Raw genomic sequence first — 22,051 nt, forward strand, 5'->3', positions numbered from 1 at the left:
CTATCATATTCTGCACTCTTGATAGGAAAAAGGAGAATTACAGATGACTTCAGCAGAATTTCATTTGGTTATAGATATCATCAAATGGATACAAACCCACATGCTCTTTAAATGTTTTTTTTTTAATGGGCCACTAACATTATCTTCTTGTTTCTGCAATTCTAAGTGAAGTTCAAGATTATATAACTATTTAAAATATTTCTTTTATTATTAGGTCAGAGAAATTAAATATTACTATATTGCTAGTATAATAAAGAACCTTGATCTGAAAGAAAGAATATCTTACTGCCATTTACACACATTTCTGAGCAAGGACATATTTAGAAATAGTAATAATATTGGATTAATTTAGGTTTCTGCTTTCTAGCCACTAGTCCAATCACTTTGCATGTTTTAACTCATTTAATTGTAACAACAAATCTATACTTCTGGTAGAATTATTACTGTTAATCATATTACTACTACTACTATTTTGTAGATGAGGAAACTGAGACATAGAAAGATTAAGCAACTTGCCTAATTACCCAGTTTGTGGATGAGCCAGGATTTTATTTGAATTGGCTATTTTAACAGCATATGGATACATTTCCATAACAATAAGCTACTTGTCTTTCAGTTGTGAAAGCTGTCTTTTTTAGCAGAGTCCCAAAACTGAAGGGTGATCTTAAATACTGGAAACACTTATAAAGCTAGGCAATTACAAAAGAAAAGCAATATATGTAATTCTTTCAACATCTAATCATACTATATCTTTCAATTAAATCATCACTCTTAGAAGTAGAATCCCTGTATTGCCAAGTACAATCCTTGCCAAATATCCAGACACAATCATGGGCTTTAGGGATTACAAGTCACATAATAAAGGATAATGACCTAAAATTAAGCACACCAACATAGAAAGCAGGGACTGCCATGCTCTGTAGAAATCAGCAATCTATTAGATTTAATGTGAGATTAAGGATCTGTGTAACCCGCAATTATGCTGTTTTTCATTAAGGAAAAAATGTGATGATGGTGCTCAGTAAAATTCTTTCTTCTATTTACCACTGTTTAATTGGATTGGGGACTGCTTAAACATCTTTGGGTTGGAGCTTATAAGAAGATGATCCCAGCTGTTTTTCAAAGCTTAAGGCAGCAGGCAGACAACACAATCATGTCAAAGCTCATGCAAAAGCCTTAATCCTACTTTTTTTCCACCAAGCAGCTACTGCAACCCAGTGTTTAACCTTCTAAGTACTAAATGTGCTCTGTCACTGCTTTAGATTTGCCACGGAATTGTTATTGTTTAATGCTGTTAGCTTCACTGCCATTAAAACATCTTCTCAGTTCTCTGCTTTTGGAAACTGACCATGTTACCATTAGGATTCTCAGCATTTTATGCCTTAATTTAAAAATAGTCAGTGGTTCGCCACACTTCTAAACTATCAAATCGATAATAGTGACTTGTTTGCTCATACATTTACCCACCCATTTATTCTTTTGATAAATATCTAACCCTTTTGTGTCTTTTCCCCAAGCTCTACCATAGACACAGGAGAGCAGGCTTTGAGATGGTAACCAACTAGCTCCACAGTGTTGAAAGTAAAGAAAATAATTTGGAGTTCTCTTTTACTTTTTTTTTTTTCCTAGCAACATTTTGCCTAGTGCAAATATCCAGCATCTTAGAACTATCAGCTCTAGTTTTATCTAGATCAGCAATATCATAGTATTTAAAGAGTAAAGGTTAAATGGTCAAATTAGCTTTCCCTATAGCTGCACATGCTACTTGGATGGTCATGCACTTTCTTTCCTCTTTTCCTTTGGAGCGTGAGTAGTAAAGGAAAAAGGGAGTGGCTCTCTGATTTGCCCCAGTGGCGGTGAGCAGCCAGCAGAAAAGCAGACACAGTTAATGCTCAGCTGCTCAGACCAGTCAAGCAAGCTACTAAGTCCCAGCTGTGCCTCTTAATGTTTTCTGATTGCACCTACTCCTCAATCTGTGAACTGTTTTCTGGACTCAGATTCATCAAGCGCTGCCGCTTTAAAAACTCATGTAGGCAGGCATCCTAGGATATGCCATTATAAGCTGCTGCCAGGGGATCTTCTAGGAGATAAATGGAATCTGTGTGAAGTAAATTAGTGTGAACCAGTCAATCTGGGTGTCAGCCTTGAGCCACTTCCATGGATAACTAGCTGGCTGACTGGAGGCCAGGGTCTTCTGCCATATGTGGGTTGGAATCTCTGAGATTCTGTTCCTCAGGATGGGGGAAGGTGGGCAGTGGGGATGTGGGGCTGTTTATTCTTGGAAGGGCCAATTTGATCTGTGTATAGATTTGTCAATGAAATGGACCTCTGAAGCATTTGTGTTTACCTCCCTACTCTTACTGTACCGAATGTCTTTAAGTTGGACTTCTTTACCATAGGAAATATGAGAGAAATGCCCTGGAGAGAACAGCTGCCTCCCTGTTCGAGCTGCCATTTTGCAGACTCCAACTGTGCTGTGCTTGGTTGGTCAAACCTCCTATCTGAGATCTTTAGGTTTTAAAACAAAATAATAACCATAATTTGGCAAAATGAGTTTAATCCAAATCTCCTCTCCCTATTCGCCTTTTGAGGAATAAATCTATGTGATCTTTAATTCATGAAGAAAGGGAGGTTCTATGCAAAGCCTGATGATCATGGTTCCCTGTAGATAATCAGCATGGAAAATCAAATTTTCACCATTAGAGGAGGGGGAGAAAGCCTCTTAATAGCAATAGAATGAGAAAACCTTTTAAAATATCTTAACTGTTCCATGGGAAGAATTTAGAGACAAAAAGCATATGAACCAATAGAGTCATAAGAATTATTATTTAATATGATTAAGTGGTAAGTATAAATGGTTCTATTATGTAAAAATCATGTTTCCATAATTCAGTATTGCTTTAGAGATCATAGTCTGTTCTTACATTAAGATCACAAGAATTCATTTTATATAGCTAAATTATGACAAATCATCTTTATTTCTTTTTTCTTTATTATATTAATAAAATTTTTTATCACCTTTCTCTCTGTAGAATCAGTGAGATGGTTAATCGTAGAATGCAAATGTATGAAATAGAATGAGAATAAATTTAGGCCTTATATTTGGGGAATATTTTTTAAAGCTTTCCCTCCTCCATCTCCAGGGAAGCATTTTGCCTTTCAGAGAGAGAGAGACAAAATTACCTTGGAATAATAACTTGGGTAAAACAAAAACTATTTACATATTCAACAAATAATTTTCTTTTTCTTTGGTATTTTCTTCTTCTGGTCACCTTTCCCAGACTCATGTATCTGTAAGGTAGCTTTTGAGTACTTTATGTGAAGGTACCACCATTATGGGGTCCATAGAGACACATTCCATATATAAGATACATTTCAGTATATAGAGTGTGTCTGTGGATGTTAGATAGCATGAATCATAGCAAAGATCAAACTAAATGCTTTAAAAATTGAGTGACCCTTTCCTTGAACTAATGAAACAAAAATGGGATGTCCTGTGAGAACAAAATTTGTTTTATGCCTGTACATTGAGTTCAGAGAAATGAAATCCCTAGTGTAAATTTAACTTTATGATTTATGAGAGTGAGGAAAAGAGAGTGGAAATCGGTGAATTTTCCTTCTGTTGTAGGAGCTAGGTACAATATTTTGCAATGGATGACTTTTACTTTAAAAAGCTCTTTGAAGGTAGGGGAAGTGACCATTGTAAAAATCATGCTTGGAGTGCCTGGGTGGCTCAGTCAGTTGAGTGTCCAACCTTGGCTCAGGTCACGAACTCACAGTTCGTGGGTTCGAGCCCCGCATTGGGCTCTGTGGTAACAGCTCAGAGTCTGGAGCCTGCTTCAGATTCTGTGTCTCCCTCTCTCTCTGCCCCTCCCCTGCTCACGCTCTGTCTTTCAAAAATAAATAAATGTAAAAATAAAAACAGATTTAAAAAAAATCATGCTTTTGACTAGAGATCTCCCTCAACATAGTCCACCCATTGTCTACATAGCCTTATTCCATACAGAGCAAGGTGACTTACTCAGCATTCACTGCCAATGGATGCATTGGACTCATAATATTTGTGGAACAAGAATACAATCTATGAATATCCAGCTGTCTGGGACAAGCTATGGAGGACAGAAAAAGGCACACTGAATCAGGCCTGTAATTCTTCTAGCCCAGGCTTCTGATTGCAGCACTTGAACTCACTAGAGAAGCACAGTTGTTCTCACGACATCAGTCTCAAAATTTTAAGATGTGTCTATATATCTTTCTTCCTTATTAAATGTAATGCAGTGAGGTAGTCAGACATAAGCGATGAGTGGGATAAGAAGAATAACACAGGCCAAATACAGTGCTAAGAAACACAGAAGAAGGGAGAAAAATTAATGTTATCTGGTAGGTTGATAAAGACTTCATGGAAAAGGTTGCATTTGAACTGAGTCTTGAATAAGGGGGGAGCATTTTGTCAAGTGGGGAATTGCATATGGGGTGACAGAAGATATCTCAAGTTGGGGATCTTCACACAGGCACTGATGTAGAAAATAAATGGCATACCCATGGGACAATGAGTGGCCTCATTCAGCTATAATATATGATATCAGAGTCTAAGATAGGGAGGAGCGGAGGAGGCCAGCACCCAGTGAGAAACCTCTAAGTTTGAATTGAGGCTGTATTATGAAAGGTCTTCAATCCATGGCTCTAGAATTCCCCATTGCTGACTGAACAGAAGTGCTTGCAGGTTTTTCTACACAGAAGCCACATGATCAGACCCTGGTTTTAGGGATATGACTCACTTCAATTTAAAGAGTTACTGGAGGGAGAGACATCTCTTACCAGGCTATTAAAATAGAGGAATGACCCTGGAACTGGAAAGTAGGGTGAGAGCATAATCATCTTGAGGGGTTGGAGGAACTAGAGGAGAGAAAATGGCAGTAGTAGGCATATATAATTTCTTGGGAAGTTTACAAATATCAGTCACCTTCTTCACATTTACTTCCATGCTGGAGTCTTTGGTCCTCCTAATTTCTTCTTGAGATATTCTGATATGATATAGACTCTCCTCCCTCATAATTCTTCCCAGACCTTTGGTTGGCTTTTTAAATTCCACCATATGCTATATTGGCTACAATCTCTGGAGGCACATACAGGGTTTCAGATCCAGGGGCTTCCTGGGCTCACTTGTTGGTTTTCTTGTGGTTGGTTTATTTTTTTTCCTTAACAAGGAGCACAAGCAGGAGAGAGCACAAGCAGGAGAGGGGCAGAGAGAGAGGGAGACACAGGATCCAAAGCAGGCTCCAGGCTCTGAGCTGTCAGCACAGAGCTTGACATGGGGCTTGAACTCACAAGCAGTGAAATCACGACCTGAACTGAAGTCAGACTCTCAAACAACTGAGCCATCCAGGCGCCCCTGGATGGTTTTTTTTTTGTGTGTGTGTGTTGGCTGTCCCCTTCCTAAAGTGCCAGCCTTTAGTTAACCATTTGCCTACATTTTTACATTGGCCTAATATCCTTGAGTCATAGTCAATGATAGCTCAGAGCCATGTCCTTGTTATTTATACTTGTTACTTGGATCATGTTTCCTTTAAATAGCTCCCAGAATTTACTATACTGAAATGTGTACACAGCATGTGTTCCCAGTGATTCAGCCTCACAATTGTTTTCCATAGCTAATCTAATTAGTCTCACATTTCACAACTCAGGAACTCTTAGTGTGGTCTATAGTCCTAGAGATTTACTATGTATTCTTCCAAACAATTTGTAAAAATTTAGGAGGAGGGATATTTTACAGTGATCTAGGACACTGTTTTATACTGTCTTACCTAGAAATATCTGTCCCTTACCTTTTGTTACCTATTACTTAGTTCTTTCATTATAAAAACATCTTTTTTGTATAGAACATAGTTTTTTCAAAGTCTCACTAGATTATAGGTACTGGCTTCCCTTTATCCATATGCATGTTTGCTCATTAAAATGTTACTTTCTTTAGGTATGTTTCTCTTACCCTTTATTTGGCGATGCCGCTGGCTTGCTTAGTATGAAAATGAGAGTTTGTATTACTTATCAAGGTCATTTCTACATTTTGGACAACCATCTCTTAGACATATTAGTACAAATACTGGATGTTATGCAGTGACTCAGCTTGAGGATTTGAGAAGGCATCCTTCAATGATTTATCCCCCAGCAAAATTAATATTTTGAAATGAGTGGCTACATTTTATATGCATAACCATAAGAAACAATCAATGCCAACAGACTACCTATGCTTTCTCTGCCTGGTATGAGGGCATGTATAAGAGAGTGATGCTTGCCACTGATTGTATTATAATACAGTGGTTAAGCACATTATTAGCATCCAAGCATATCTTACATTCAATTTCAGTAAGTTCTCAAGTCCACTAACATAGCATTTGATGTCATTTAAATAAAAATAAATCATCTTCAGAGTAATGAAGCCTAATGATACAAAATGCAGTAACTTAGACCTTTTCTTCCTTGCATCCTTCTTAATGTTGACAAAGGAGTAGAAAACTAAGGCATAGTCTAGATAATTTGATTTCCTTATTTTCCATTTCCTATCTAGGAGATGAAAGAGCTCTGACACTTGATTAACCATCTGAGACAAACGTTCTCCCCTGAGATAGAGATGACTATCAGCTGGGAATTTGAGACTGCCTGCCAACTATCCTCCCCATGCTGATGGTGTCGTCTTAGGTTCAGCCTATGGAAGGGTTGCTGCTCTTATGAATTCCAATGGTCGGGCCATTTGACAGTTTCTTCTCCCACCAATTCAAGAGGAAAAATGTTTTTGGCATTTTTCCTCATGGATAACTGTAGACTTTGCTGTTTTAAATTGCCCTATGCTGGGAATCCTTATCTTAAGTTCATATATAAATCACATTTATCTCTAGTCTCAAATGCTAGCTTGATGCTCTTTTGATTGAAGGGTATCTTTTGTTTTCCTGACCTTCTTTTAAATTTTCAAATTCAAGCTGGGAAGTTGACTATAAATCTCCTCTATAATTCTTCCTTTACTGACTGTTCTTCAATTTATCAATATGTAGGGATATATTTGTTTTCAGCTTTGAAATCTATTCCTGCTTTCAACTTCTTGAACTTCTGAACAGCAAAATGAATGCATTTGTGCATTTACCATAGGATTTGGTGGTCCTTACTAGAAAAGTTAAATGAATTTTGCAGAACCTAAAATGGCATGAAGAGTGTGAGTTAATTTCTATATATTCTTAGAATCCATCCAATCCATCCATCACCTATAGTTCCTTTTAGTGAGGACAGAGTCCTTTCAGATAAGATGTTCCTGAGTCTCTTTGTCTTGAATAATTATCTCTCAGTAAAACATGGCAAGCTGGGATTGAGTTTGCTGATTTGACCAGTTTATTTCTTGCAACTAGAAATTATCTTCTTTACCCAATGATGATACATAAATATAAAAAATAATAATAATGTTTCCTTGAGTTATTGCCACTCTGAATTTATTCATTAATGTTCAGGAACCAAAGTTGAGCAAATTATTTTGATTTGATGTTTTTCAAAATGGTGCCTGCTCACCTGCTCACCCCCTGTCTCCTGGGAGCACTGCTTGCCAAGGAAATGGTACTATAAAGGAGTACATAAAGAAATTCAGGCAAAACCCTCACTGGTAACTCAAGAATTACTCTTTTGGGGGCTGAGGAAACACAGCAGAAAGAGAAGAAAGAGTTGCATCATTACCTGTTACGCTCCTTTCCAATTCCCAACTTACCTTACACATTTCCTTTGTCATACCCTCCCACTCTACCTCCAATCTGTCTCTGTAGTCTGTTTCAGTCTGAGAGTCTAGATAATTTGATTAGAGTTGGTTTTCATGTCAGGCTTGACTAAGACAAATGACTTCATTGGCCCCATCCTTACATATAAAAGGAATAGAAATAGTTGCCCTTTAAGAGATTTGACTTGAGGAAAACACAATTAATTCCACAAGAACACCACACCTCTGCATTCATTTCACAAATAATAACTGAGAGGCTCATCATGCCTAAGGCCTGAAAGCCAAGACGGACCCAGGCCTCAGAGGAGTCCAGCACATATGAAGCCTAACCTAACTTAGACCGTGTAACATCCAGACCAGGGCTCATCTGCTGTATCTGTGCTTCTTGCAATTATTACATGGACCCAGTTAAGTTAGTTTAGGATGATTTATCTTGCACCAAAGTTCATATTTGCCAAATTGATTGATAAAGAGAGGGATTGTTTAAATAAATGAACTGAATAAGTACGATTCGAAGAAGGGTAAGATATAACTGACTTTTTTTTCAAGGTTTGTTTTTAAAGATGTGTTTTGCACCGTTGGTAAACATCTGACAGATGCTTTTCTATGCCAAGGAGTCACCTTGTTTGTTCTCACTAGTAGCCATGGTGCAGCCTCAGTTATTTCTCGGTCATCTTTCCATAGGGCTGCCTGACCCTAGCATTGCAACTACCCAAGTATCCCTCTGAAGCTGCCTTGATGTCCTCAGTCAGACTGGACATTGCCACTTGCAGAAAAATACCAATCTTACTTAATTCCGAAAGAGCTTTAGAAGTCATTATTTCTAAGGCTCATGTAGTAGCCATTTACCATCTTGGTATCTTGTTCAATGACACACTGAGTAGTTGATTGTCTTGAATTGTTAACTGGAGGAGTGTTTGAGTTTCCGAGCCAGAAGATGTCAAGGAAGTTGTCCGGTCCATTTCTCTTATTTTGTTAATAAAAGGACCTGAGTCTAGGAGAATAAAATGACATACTCAAAATCACAAGGTCACACTATTAGGACCAGAGGTGGAATTAAAAAACAGATCTTCTGAATCCTATTAATTTCACTTTTGTCCAGTGCAACATATTATATCTCCCCGGGAACTCAGAATTTCATCCCTATAATGAAATTGTTGATACTCATTTTTGTTCCAATTCATATATATATTTGGATGCCAAAAAATGAGGAATTTCATTTTGCACTCAGAAATAAGGAAGATAGAGCCTCCTTCTTTATGCAGGCTGCCTATTGACATTAATAATAGATTGCAGGGTTGTTTGGGTATGTTTGAGCTGTAAACTCTAGGCCTGACCTTGAGATTTTCCCCTTAAACTATAAGTGAAATTAACCTTTGGTTTTCAATTTTTAGGAAAGCTCATTAGCAGTTTCACTCAGTCATTTAATAAATACTCTAAGTATGTGCCTTGTGCCTTACATAGGGCTAGAGACGTATGTGCTTATTTATCAGCCTTACCAAAGCATCCCACTGCCCAAACATTTGGATGACAGAGGAATTTCTGTATCTGAAAGGAATAAAGCATTGTTTAAAAAGATTCATTAATTGATTGTCTTTTTTAGCATTCACATTTTCCTTCCTCCAAATTAGTTGGCTGTTCCACTCATGCATTTAACTTGTAGAAGTCAGCTATAGAGAGATTTTTTTTCCTCTTAGACTAAGTAGTCAAAAATCTGATCCTCTGTGTGTGTGTGTGTGTGTGTGTAATATACATACATTCAAAATATTTAAATTAAATATAATTTTAATTCTATACATCTAGTAAAGATACCAAAATAATAGTTACCCTTCCCAGCATTTTAGAAAATTCATTTTTCTACCAGTTGAAAATGTCATCCTTAAAGCAATTCATACTAGAAAATGTCATCCAGAAAATATTCCATGTCAGATTAGAATTTCAGAGAGATAGCAAAAACACCTAAGTTTAATGTTAACTGAACTTGTCCATAAAACAGTTATTACTTAGTTATAAAGAAGCATTAGATATTTTATTTAATTCTGGGCATCTTTATCTGATTTTTTCCCCAGTTTCCAGTCCACACTGACAAAAATAAGCCTGAAGCCTGATGCAGGATGCAGTAAAAATAAGCTATTATTATGCAAATATAATTAAAAGGTCCTATCACTTGATTATCTCAGTAGATACTCTTAAAGTAGGGGTAATAAGTACATAGTTCTTTAGCTAAATATGTTTTCCTGATGGGACATCTGTCCTGAGAGAACCACTTTGTAAAGTGAATTAGGGGTCTATTCAAATGGCATCCTCTTTGTTTACAAATTTGGTGTTAGCACTTCAAATCTTTTCACTGATTATGTCTCCCTCTAATTTAAAATATATAACAGTCTTTGGTGATCTGTGACTGTTGCATTAGTATTTACTTCTTGAATTTAACGTAGTTTTTCTTTCTTCTAAGCCTGCAGAAAGTTGTTTGTTTGTTTGTTTAGTTGATTCATAGGGATGCCTTAAGATTGCCAAGAGACCTAAACGATCAACCAAGAAAGTGATCAACTCTTAGCCACCGTATTGAGCTAGTAGATCTGAACTCAGGTCTTTGACTTCTCCACTGCTCATTCCACAAATCTGAGTGGTCTTTTAGTCTTTCCTGACTTCTGCAACCTTTACATTATTTTTGTCCCCTTGAGTAAGATGTCATTAAGATTTTTTCTGAGTTTTATCTGCTACTACAGTGGTTTATTCTACTCAGACCAACATTTCAAACTGTTATATCTTTTTATTAATGGTTTTCTATAAATATCCTCAATACTTCCAAAAAGTCCATACATATGATGGATGGGATCTATTTTTAAATCATTCATAAGTCATTGTATTGAAAACACTATTTGTAGTGCAGATTTTATTCACATTGTAAATGACATGGATTTTTAACAGGGGCTCTATTTAGTCTACAGAACTGGCCTAGGTTGGAAGAACCAGCTGCTGTTAGTGGAGATGAATGGAGATTTTTCCAGTGGTCACTCTCTTGTCTTACTGGGGGGTGGGGAGAATAATTCTTGGAATTATTTGCTGCCTAGAGTTAGCCACCTTTAAAAGCTAATACCATCTTTCTGCAAATGATGGCAAAGGGAAGGAGGGAATTTTTGGAGGTTAACTGAAACCAAAATAGAGTATAGAGGGAGATGGAGGAGCATAACCAATAACCACTGTCACCACACGGTGACCCTGTCACCACATGGTCTTATGGTAAATCCTTCTATAGTGTCTTTGTCATACAATCTTCTGAGTTTCTTTTACCATTGAACTATTCATTTCTTTAATATCTAGAATTATATTCATAGTTAAACACATTATAGTCAAACACATCCATACAAAGTACATGGATTTCTCTGTTTCACTACCAAAGACATTACAAAGATATTTAGAACACTGGTGTTTCCGCTGTCAACATTTTGAGGTACATGATGAGTAAATGGAATAGCCTTACATCTTTCGGTGGTAGAACTGTCAAGAAGAGTTTGTCTTTTTTGCCCCACTTCCCCCAAATGTGGACTGTTTCAGAATCCATTACAGGGGAAATAAACAGTTGATTTTAAGTTAAGGATGAACCTAACAATCATTTGCACTATATTGATGTCAAAAGTATCTCTCTAACAAGCTTTAAAATGCATCTTCAAAAACTACTGAAAATATCCGAGAACTTTAGTGATGAGCTACAAATGGACTTGGGTATTGATAAATAAAAGTCAATATGTATAGTGAAAGGACAACTTACTGTGATAAATGGGCCCACCATCAGTAAAGATCAAATTATTGACTATCTAGGGCAAGGAAAAACCTGTCTATAGCTAACTTCTACAGGTGAGAAGAATTAGCCACAGCAGCAATTTAGGGAAAGCTCAAAGAGATATGTTAAGAGAATTCATTAAAAATGCATATAAAAGTAGGCAGCAACATTCTGTTAAATACATTTGTGACACTAGGCTAATGTATTTTTTGACCATGCCTGGGTTCACACCTTTTTTTCTTTTGCCTTGAATGAGCTCCCTTTGGGCTACCCATACTCCTTTTCAAGGAATTCAAAATTCACTCCCCAATCCTCCTATTACAGGAGAATTACTGCTGCATTCCTAAAAAGTATGTCACTCTTGGAATATTGTCTCTAATGCTCCTACTAGTTACTTTTCATTATACCTCAACTAGATCACAAGTTGTATGAGGGCACATTTGAAATGCCTTTATTTTCTTTTTACCCCTCCCATGGTCTAGCACAGAGTTCTACCCATAATAAGGGCTAGATCAATATTTGTTGATTTCATTGTTTTTGAAATGATTCATTAGGGAAGCTCTGGTCACACATCATGTCAGAGTTTAATGATGAAACATCACAGAAAACACCCAAAAGAACAATTGCAAAGATTAGCCTATCAAAAAAAAAAAAAAAAGTGAAATCGCAATAATTAACTTCTCCAATGTCTGCTGTTCCCAACTGACAGAATGAAGGTATTCCCTATATAGTAAATTTAACCAGGTACTCTATAAATTAGCCAGTAAAAATGACAAATCATGTTCCATCTCAAATTTGGAAGCTGAAATGTAATTAAGCAAAATATCTGAAGAATAATACCCTTTCTACTCTCCTACCCCTTCACAAAGACACCCTTCAGAATCAGAGGTAGAGACAAAAATAGCTGCAGGGTACCTACTAGTGTGAGTTTAATGAAGATCATGCAGCTACAACTATACCTAACTTTCTGACTTTCTTGAGAGGTTTGGGATGTCAGTTCAACCTGGGACCACTTTATTGTCACTAAAAATTGTTACTGGCATTTGCTATGTGGTTCTAATACCATGCTCTCCTCCTTGAAGTCCTTACATCTAGAAAAGAGTCTTACTGGAAGAATAAATGAATGAATCAATGAATGAAAGTTTTAAATTATGAAAGAACAATGTATGGGATGACAAGTGGAATGCATGTGCCCAAATAAACACAGGTGCTAACTCATTGGCTGTTAATAATAGATTTAGCTGTATGATGAATCCCCTAGTAATCCTCTATTAGAAACACCAATGTAAATATTTCAGAAAATTAACAAGATATTTAGGGATAAAAAAATTAAAACAGTCTAGTAAATCTTGACCAGTGTAATGGTTTTCTGCAACTTTGATACATTTAATTATCTGCTTAAACATATTACAAAAATTGATGGGTTAAAAAATAATCTGTAAATATGATCTAAACCGAGAAAAATTAAATTAAAGGGAATTACACCAATAACTACTTAGGCCATATGTGTCTCCCCTCCAAATTACACACTACCCCACCACCATTTTATAAATATGCAACCTTTGTCTCAAGTGGGCCTAAACAAGAAACTGAATGGATCTAGTTGAAGATAATTCAAAGCACATACCCTCGTGGGCCAGGAGGACATCTAGCATGGTACCTCTGTTTCATTCATTTGTTCACTCATTCATTCCACAAATCCTTTAAGAATACCTCTGATGGCCCATGGCATACAGAGATGAATAAAACAGACATGCTATGTACTTCCATATTTTTTTTGAAAACTTAAATGCCAGAATTTCATACGTTTCCCATATTTTGTTCTCTAATAAAAGGTTTTAGAGAAGCACTGGATTCAAACTCTATGCTCACACTTTGACAGAACAGAGGAGAACTGTGTTCTGACAGGTTGGTGAAACTCAAGAGAATATTTGGATCAGAATTATGTTACTAGTCTCCTTTAAGGTGTGTATACAGTAGGCCTCAGGTTACGATCACCAATGCAATAAAAACTCCATGGAAAGAAGATGAGGAGTGTGGGTGGTGTGAGTTCTGCTCATGCTGCTTTAGACCTTGGGTTGTGTTCCTTTGTGTCACTTATTGAGTATGTGTGTGAAGTGACACACCCTTCAGCCTCTGTGTTTGCTCTATCATTTCCTAATGGAGGTTTAGGAACAGTGGCCAGGCCTACTCACTGTGCCAACAAACATATTATTTCATGAATGGCTTATATATTTTCTTTTTTGTTTTTATGGCCTATAAATAATATGTCGTGTGTGTTATCAAGATCTGAAGAGACCGTAGTAGTGTTTATTGCAGCAATTTGTGATAGATAAAATTAGCAGTAGTCAATAATATACATATTTATGTAGTTTGGCTTCAAACAAGTAAGTATGACAATTTATATTATTGGGGAATTGCTCTGTTTTGTTATTCACAGAGTTTTTTTCATGAAGCCAATATCCACTCTTCCTGACAAGGGATTCCTTGAACAAATATAACATGGAAATACATTACTCAGGGAGATAAGTTAAACCAAGTATTACAACTTGTGCAAAAATGTGGAAACTTGAGACTGTTTCTCTAATGAACTAGTGGTATAATGTGTTTATAGAAATTTTAGATTTCTGTGCTCATTTCTATTTCTGTTCATAATTCCTACCCAGATAATAATGACAAGTTGTTTGGAGACAAGTTGTGTGAAATCACCGTTCAAACATTAGTCCTTCTTATTAAACATTTGCGAAGTATTTATTCTCTATTTTAAATTTTATTTGTATAAGGCTTTTATTTTTTGTGTGTTTAGAGTTTTTAATTTGATGAAGGAGAAACAAAATGTATAAAAAATGTTCACCAGCTATGATTTGTGCGACAAAAGGAACCATTGCATCCACACAGAGCTTGTCTTTCTAACTAACCAGCCCAACGTTCCGTCTGTGTCCTGTGGCTGTTAATTGACTATATCGTTTTAGATTTATGCATTAAGAATACGATTTCTACTTTGAAGGGATCACTTTGTTACTTTGTAGCTTTTAAGCTGATGCCATGAACTTATTTTTCTTGTAAGATAAAGTCTCATCTATAGATTTTGCAACTAATTACATGTCTGCCAATACATACTTAGAGGATACATTTTATTTCAATTTATTATTTGTGTTTACATAGTGTGTCCCTGGAAATATCTGTGGAACTTAAAGGAAATGTTTCAGTGGTGTTTATTACTACTTTTTCACTGTTCTCTCTTTCTTCTCTCTCTCTCTCTCTCTCTCCCCTTTTAATAGCTCCAGTCAGTCCGGTCAAGCATGACAGCGACTCAAACTCGGCAAAGTTCCAAGACACTGAGGACATGCCTGACAGATGTGTCTTGGAAGAGTCTGAGAGTCCAGGTGAAAGCCATTTAAAAATAGTCAAGTATAAAATGATAAATTTGACACAGCTTTGGGGTCCTTGGAAGGGGGTGGCGGGGAGGACATTGTAATGCTGTTTTCTCTTAGCAGCTGCACTGTCAAATTAATGGTCACCTCCAGGGGTCACAGTGTGGAGCTGTTACCTTTTCCTCTTTCATCAGGAATTCAGTTGGAGGAAGTACAAAGGCTTTATGACTGAGAAGGGAAGCTGACACTATTAGTTCATTATCATCAATTTTAAGCTAAACTGGAGAATAGAGGCCGAGATTGAAAACTGGAGAAGTGGCAGCATTTTAAATATTTCAAATAATGGGATCAAGCGGAAGGAGAGAGTTAGAGACAAAAGAGACACAGATTGCCACCATTACAATCTATTTACCTTTCTAAATACAAACAATGCTCTCACCTGGACGAAAGTGCTCTAATCTGGACGATTTTAGCATAACAGTAATGGACTCATGGACATGTCAACTGTTTGGAACAAACAGAACAAAAGAAAGTAATAACCCTTCCTCATGCTACATCCCAAGTTGCTTATGTTTGTATTTTCTTTGTAGAAAGAATAGACAGAAATATACTGGAAGGATAGAGCCAGAAACACTTATGCATGGATTTTTGTTTCTGCTTCTGTCTTGTTTCAAAACATGCCTAGTCTTTAACAGATAACTAATTAAAAGGAAAAAAAAAAAATCCTGTGGAGGTTGAATGACATTCCTGGATCACTGCAAAGCCTTAAGGTGCTAGAAGGTACCTTATTACCATGAGTGAAAGAGTTAACTATCTCCCCCCACCGAACAGTTTTTCTTCCCTGTTTTCTCTGGCTGCTGGGTACCCTCGACCCTCTTGCATCTTTGTGTGCTGATCCTTGTATCAGATTTTTGATTCATCCTCTCTGTGGCCTGTCAGCTTAGTTAAGAGATTTCCAAATCTTGTAGCCTTCGCTGACAGGGGGCAGCTGCAAACAGTCCCCTGATCCTTCCCCGAGGAGAGCTACTGAGATTTAATTTTCAGTGAAAGGTGCAGCCTGCAATCTATGTCAGGTCCCCTAAGTCATCTCGGAACCCCAATAGGCCCAGTGGCGATGGCATTGTATTTCAGTTCCCTCCACTACACCAAGATTCCTCAAAAGATGAACTGCTGCAGTGTGTCTGTTCTCAACCACACTTCTGCTTTAGCATCCCGTGGAACCGACAAATGGCACCTTTCACAACGACAGAAAATTTTAATCAGAACGTTAATCCCACCCCCTGCCACGGTATCTAAAAAAACAAATGCAGGTTAGTCCCACTCTAACAGGGAGAGAGTAGTGGTAGCATTAAATTTCTATTAAATTATTTATAAATTGCTTTTAGTTTTGACAAAGATTGCCTAATAGTGACTAGATTTTTAAACTGTCTTAATACATAGTTTCCTATAAACCCTAAGCAGTTAAATCCATGAGTCAAGTTTTTACTTGTGTCAACTGTTCACTGTTTTGGGCAAGAATAGATTGGCTTTATGTCATTTCAAAAGTAGTATAAATTTCGGTCATCCCTCAATATGAGTGGAATTGTAGTAAAATTCAAATATAACATAGTTCATCTGATTGATATAAACAAAAGCATATATCAAAACAAAGATTAATTAGTAAAGAGAGGTACTGATAAAGAATCTTAACTTAAAAAGTGAGTACTGTTCTATACATCGGACATCATTAAACGGGTAATAAAGAATGAATTACTCTGGCTTTTTCCTCTGTCCATTCCTGCATTTTAAGACATCTTGCCTTATAGGCCTAGAAACCTCTGGAGAGTTCACTACTGGTCTCACTGCCTTCCACTGAGAATTTGTGGCTTGGTTGTCATGGAGACATCGTATTTCTCCAAGAATTGCTCATATTGATCCGTGGCCAGGCGTAAATGGCCAAGCGAGTGTGAGGAATAAAGGGGGCTGGGCAGTCCTATAAAATGACCAGGGCTTGTGGGTTGGAAATAAGCTCATAGCAAACACTTAGGTAAAAAGAAAGAAGCAGTTTTATTTTGTTTCAGGATTTCTTTCTGTACTTTGGGCCATTGTCTTCTTTCACTATGAACTGAAAGAAACTTGTTAGTCACTTGTCATGTCAGATCTTTGGTGCTTGTCCTGACACAGCTGTCAGCCTTCCAGCTCTGTGCAGTTCAGGGACACACAACAAAGAGGCAATGACATGAATTATTTATTGCTCCTTGTGTGGATAAAATTCTGTGATAAGAAATTAAGACACTTCTGACAGAGGTGCTTGTTTAGTAAGAAAGATTTTGATGAGAGAGTGCATTTCCTTGAAGTATGAGCATTTGAGAGGGAAAATTCCTAAAACTGAGCACGAAGGAAGATATGAGAAATTGGTGGCATAGAGGGACTTTCTCGAACTGTGAAAATATGACTGTCCACTTCTCAGTGTCCCACAATTAACTAAAAAAATAGCAAGGCATTCAGATGGAGGGGCTCCAAAACTATAAACATCACTTTGGTGGTTTGGGTACCTCTTTTTACCACGTATGAATGGTGTTCTTCTGGAAAGTATATTTAACCACTTTTGTTAGAAGAAAAGGCAAAATTTGGGGGTTTTAAGTGATAAGCTTTGGGAAGGTGCTGTCAAATCAAGAGAGGTGCTTCCATAGCTAAGCTTATAACTGCATTGGTATATTCATTATTCCCTATATGGAAAGGAGTGCATTTAAATCTGAATGCATCATTCTCACCGGTTTTCACCTGGCATATCATCGTTCATTTAAAAGTCCTTCTAATATACATGTACATGCAAAATCCCCCCGTTACAAAGTTGAATGTGGTCAGTCTTCTAGCTTTAATGGATATTGACCTTACATGGTTTTATCTATGCAACTCTAAATGACTAATATATTTATTACATCATTTTTAATGAACAAACCAGTTGTTCAAACAGCACATATAAAATGAAAACAAAAATCATTTTTCCATCCAAGCACAGTTCAAGAATATTGCCTCATATATTGTTCTTTCCAAATAAAGTCCTTTCTTTGCAAATCCTCTAAACATAATTTTACTTTAAACCTTAGAGTTTCATATTTGTGGTACCAATTCATTTGCATTTGCAGAGAGGAAAGGGATATTGAAGCACAGAAAAACTTTAATAGTTTATTCTTTAAGGTAAAGTCAAAGTTTCTTAAACATTGGTATAATATTTTAAAATTCCATTGGTAAAATCGATTTTTTTAATTTATGTAAAAAATAAGATTGACTTTATGAATTGATTATCTTTGAACGCAAAAGGTTTTGAACTCAGTCAGAAGATTGTTTACTTTCCCACTGACATCACTGCTTCTTCAGGAGTGAAGTGACTAGGATGACCCATTTGTAAATGGGCCGGAGTGTGCATACAGGTCACAATTTAGAGGACTGGTGAAGTGGTTGTTCACCTGGTCTCTGGAGCACTCTACCTATTCATCATGCCGTTGTGATCTCTTTATTGGTTCATGCTGTATACCCAGGTGAGTGCCTGCAGTCCATTAAGGTTGGCAAAGCAACTTTAGACCAGAGCATTCTTACTGCTCTGACCCTGTCAGTGAACCTGGAGGTCTTGTCTGTTAGGTTAAGGTCTCCCTCAGCAGTGTCTTTCCTTTGGAATAATTCATTAGCAAAGAGTTTTGACTCACAGGTGAATCCCAGATTGAAGTTTCTGGCTTAGACTCTGTGAAGTCTACTTGCTTCTTCACTGGCATTTATACATTCCCAAAACCTGTGGGAATAACTTGATGTCTAGTAATAGAAGCACTGAGATAACGTTGTGAACTTACAGCTCCCTTTGTTTTCAGATTTTAGGGCCATTATAACGGCTTTCTTTCTTTGGCTCTTTAAAGCCCCATCACTTCTGAATCTGAAAGATGCTATCACAAAAATAGTTTAGTGCAGTCTTTTGCTGGTTAACTTCTTGTTGACTGCTTCATACACAATGATTAAAGCTCAATTCCTATTCTCCAGAATATAATAAAAAGCGTTCCTTGTCCCTCATCTTTGCACTCATGATGATAAAAAATTTAGTGTGACATTCACAATTTTTATCCAAGTGTTAATGAGAGACCTTGAGCTTTTATCACCTTATTGGCTTGGAAAATTAAGGATTTTACTTCCTAGTGCACTAGGGACAGGGCACTTAAACATAGCTTCAACTGAAAAATAGCAGTGACAAGAGAGAGCTTGAAAGTACAAAAAAAGGCAATCAGATCAGCATTTTCACGTCATTCTGAAGTAGTTTATAATCAGTATGCATTCTGCCATTAATAGAACATTTTAGTGGTTTTTATATAGCACGTTATGTGTATAGATCTATATACATCATTGTCAATCAATATTGCATTTGCATGAATCTGATGAACAAAACTAGGTTTCTCACAGTTTCCAGGGGATACTACATTGTGAAAAGCCAAGATGGAGGGTTTTTTTTTTTTTCTTTTACTATTCTAGCTCATGAATCAACAGCAAAAATCAGGTAACAGAAAGTAGGACAGATTCAGGACTGGAGTGTTGGAGATGGCTGATGATGATGCATGAAGCAGAAAAAATGTGGAATGTGTGAGCAGCCCATCAATCATAGCTATCGAGAACACACTTCTTAGGGTTAGTGCTAAAAAAAAAATGTTCTAGAAGCAAGAACAATTTCAGTAGTAAAAACACATAAGCCCTTTCTTCTAGTTGAGTTTAACAATATGAACATTTTTAAAAAGTTACCCAAATGGAAAAATTTAAGCATTAAGCTAATAATTTTTAAAAGATGTAAAATTCTAGACATAAACACACACACACACACATAATTATACATGTAGCTATATATATATAAATGTATAATATATATTTAACTAAGCCAAATAACCAGTTTTTTGAGTCTTTGCCAGTAGGTGTAGGAGTTATTATGTTTGCATGGTCATGTCATTAATATAAATGTATTTAGAAATAGTTAACTAAGGCACAATGCTCCAGTATGTTTGATAGTCAAAATAATTTAAAACAAGTGATAGTTTTTAGGCTACAATGACAAGCATCTAAGTAGTTTGAAAAATAAATGCTCTTTTGATTCTTGAATTCAAACCAGTTTATAAACTACCATTTATAACACTTGATCCTAAAACTGCAGTTGTGGGTTTCCTTGAGAGAAACTGACCTACTTGAAATTTATGAGGGGCGCCTGGGTGGCGCAGTCGGTTAAGCGTCCGACTTCAGCCAGGTCACGATCTCGCGGTCCGTGAGTTCGAGCCCCGCATCAGGCTCTGGGCTGATGGCTCGGAGCCTGGAGCCTGTTTCCGATTCTGTGTCTCCCTCTCTCTCTGCCCCTCCCCCGTTCATGCTCTGTCTCTCTCTGTCCCAAAAATAAATAAAAAAAAAAAAAAAAAAAAAAAAAGAAATTTATGCAAATTCATTAATTTCAAATCCAACTCATCTTGTTGAAAACTGTCATCTTTCTTGGCAATTAAAAGAAAAAAACAACTTGCAACCTGTCATAATAATGTGTACAATCCATTTGCCTGAAGCCTAGTTTATAAAAATATTTTTATTATAGTAACATACTGTATTATAGCATAGAAAAGAAATATAGAAATTATAGGTAATTCTTTCCTTCCTTCACTTCCTTTCTCATTCCTTCCTTCTTTTCATCCTTCCCTGTTTTTGCATTCCCCTCTCACCTTCTTCCTCCTTTCTTCTTTCTTACTTCTTTCTGTATTTACTATATAACCTGATAATCTGTTTCCTTTCTAGGTAAGCCAAGGCATCATTCATGGATAGCAAAGGTGTGCTCCTGTAAACTGTGCTAAATGGAATCTTATCTATAGGAATTGGATTTGGACAAACTATGAAACCCAAACATGCCATTTGTTTATTGTTGTATTAAAAACTATGCTGTTATTGGTCATTACTAGATTGTAAGTAGATTTGCTAATGCCTTAGAAAGAGTGTATTGAAAATGTAATTACTGATTAAAAATATCCAAATTGATCTAATTTTTGAAAAACATTGTGGAAATCATTCTATATTCTTGCTTCTTATTTTCCTTTAAAATTTACAACAAGCAATGCCAGTCTGCAGACACAAATTTTAACACTGTTTTAGATTTTCTTCTATCTTTTCAGTTCCTAAATGATACAGGCAACATTAAAACCACATTGCTTTTAAATAAGATACAATGCTTCTAAATTTAATGATGCTTCAATGTATTTAATCTAAAACTTTACTAAATTTATTTGATCTGCTAGGTTAGGACATTTTGTTTTAGTATATGCTTTAATATGGCTCAGTCACCCTGCAGTAAATCTCATCAAAGCATGAAATGTTGTCAACAAATAGTGAGTTCCATTTAGTCATCAATTAGCCCAAATAAGTGATAGACAGTATAACAGGGACCAATCTTATGTGGTCAGGTTCATTTGGACTTCTAATGATATAGAAGCTAATGTCTTCAGCCAAAGGTTGATTTTGTTGGCCATACACATGTAAACTATACATCTACTTACGGCACATCACAATTGATCCTTATTAAGTATAAACTCTTGTAGTTCTTTTCCCAGAAAGAAGCTTGACTAGCAGGAATTTTTAAAATAAAATATGAAAGCAATATAAATAGGAACAAAGTTCTCATCTATTAAAGCCCTTAGGGATCTGATTTATTTGCTGTGCCTTATATTGTATAATTCCTGGATTGATAGAAAATCATTGAAAAGTAGTGTGCATATAAATACAAATATTGCCTAATCCATAAAAATGGAAATAAAATGTTAAAAATGTTAAAGATATTATCTACCTACCTACTTACCTACCTACCTACCTATCTACCTACCTGTCTATCTATTTATCTATCTAATAGGGAAGTTCCAGTCACTTCAATTCAACAAACATTTTTGAGGGCAGGCATCTGGTCCTATGCTGGGATGCAGTGGGAGATTAGAGAAGAGAACTATATATTGGAATAGCTATATATAATGGTCTCTACCTTTAAGGAACTTATAAGTAATGACTGACCTGGATGAATATACCAAAACATAGACATCCAATGAGTGTGACTCCTTTAAAGCAGACATAAACCTGTGTTCATTTTTTTGTCTCCTAGTAATATGACATCATTGC

At 36.4% G+C, this 22,051-nt stretch overlaps 1 protein-coding gene across 1 annotated transcript in view; it reads left to right on the forward strand.

Moving 5' to 3' along the window:
* WDR72 (WD repeat domain 72) overlaps positions 1-21,704 on the forward strand; it is a 203,840-nt gene extending 182,136 nt beyond the window's left edge. Inside the window, exons 19-20 of the mRNA XM_032593637.1 lie at positions 14,816-14,920; positions 20,690-21,704. Coding sequence (XP_032449528.1) covers positions 14,816-14,920; positions 20,690-20,745 — 161 coding nt within the window. The 3' untranslated portion in view covers positions 20,746-21,704. The remainder of the gene's footprint in view (positions 1-14,815; positions 14,921-20,689) is intronic.
* Positions 21,705-22,051: the final 347 nt, after the last annotated feature.

The sequence above is a fragment of the Lynx canadensis genome, chromosome B3 (assembly GCF_007474595.2).
Source record: "Lynx canadensis isolate LIC74 chromosome B3, mLynCan4.pri.v2, whole genome shotgun sequence".
Lineage (NCBI taxonomy): Eukaryota > Metazoa > Chordata > Mammalia > Carnivora > Felidae > Lynx > Lynx canadensis.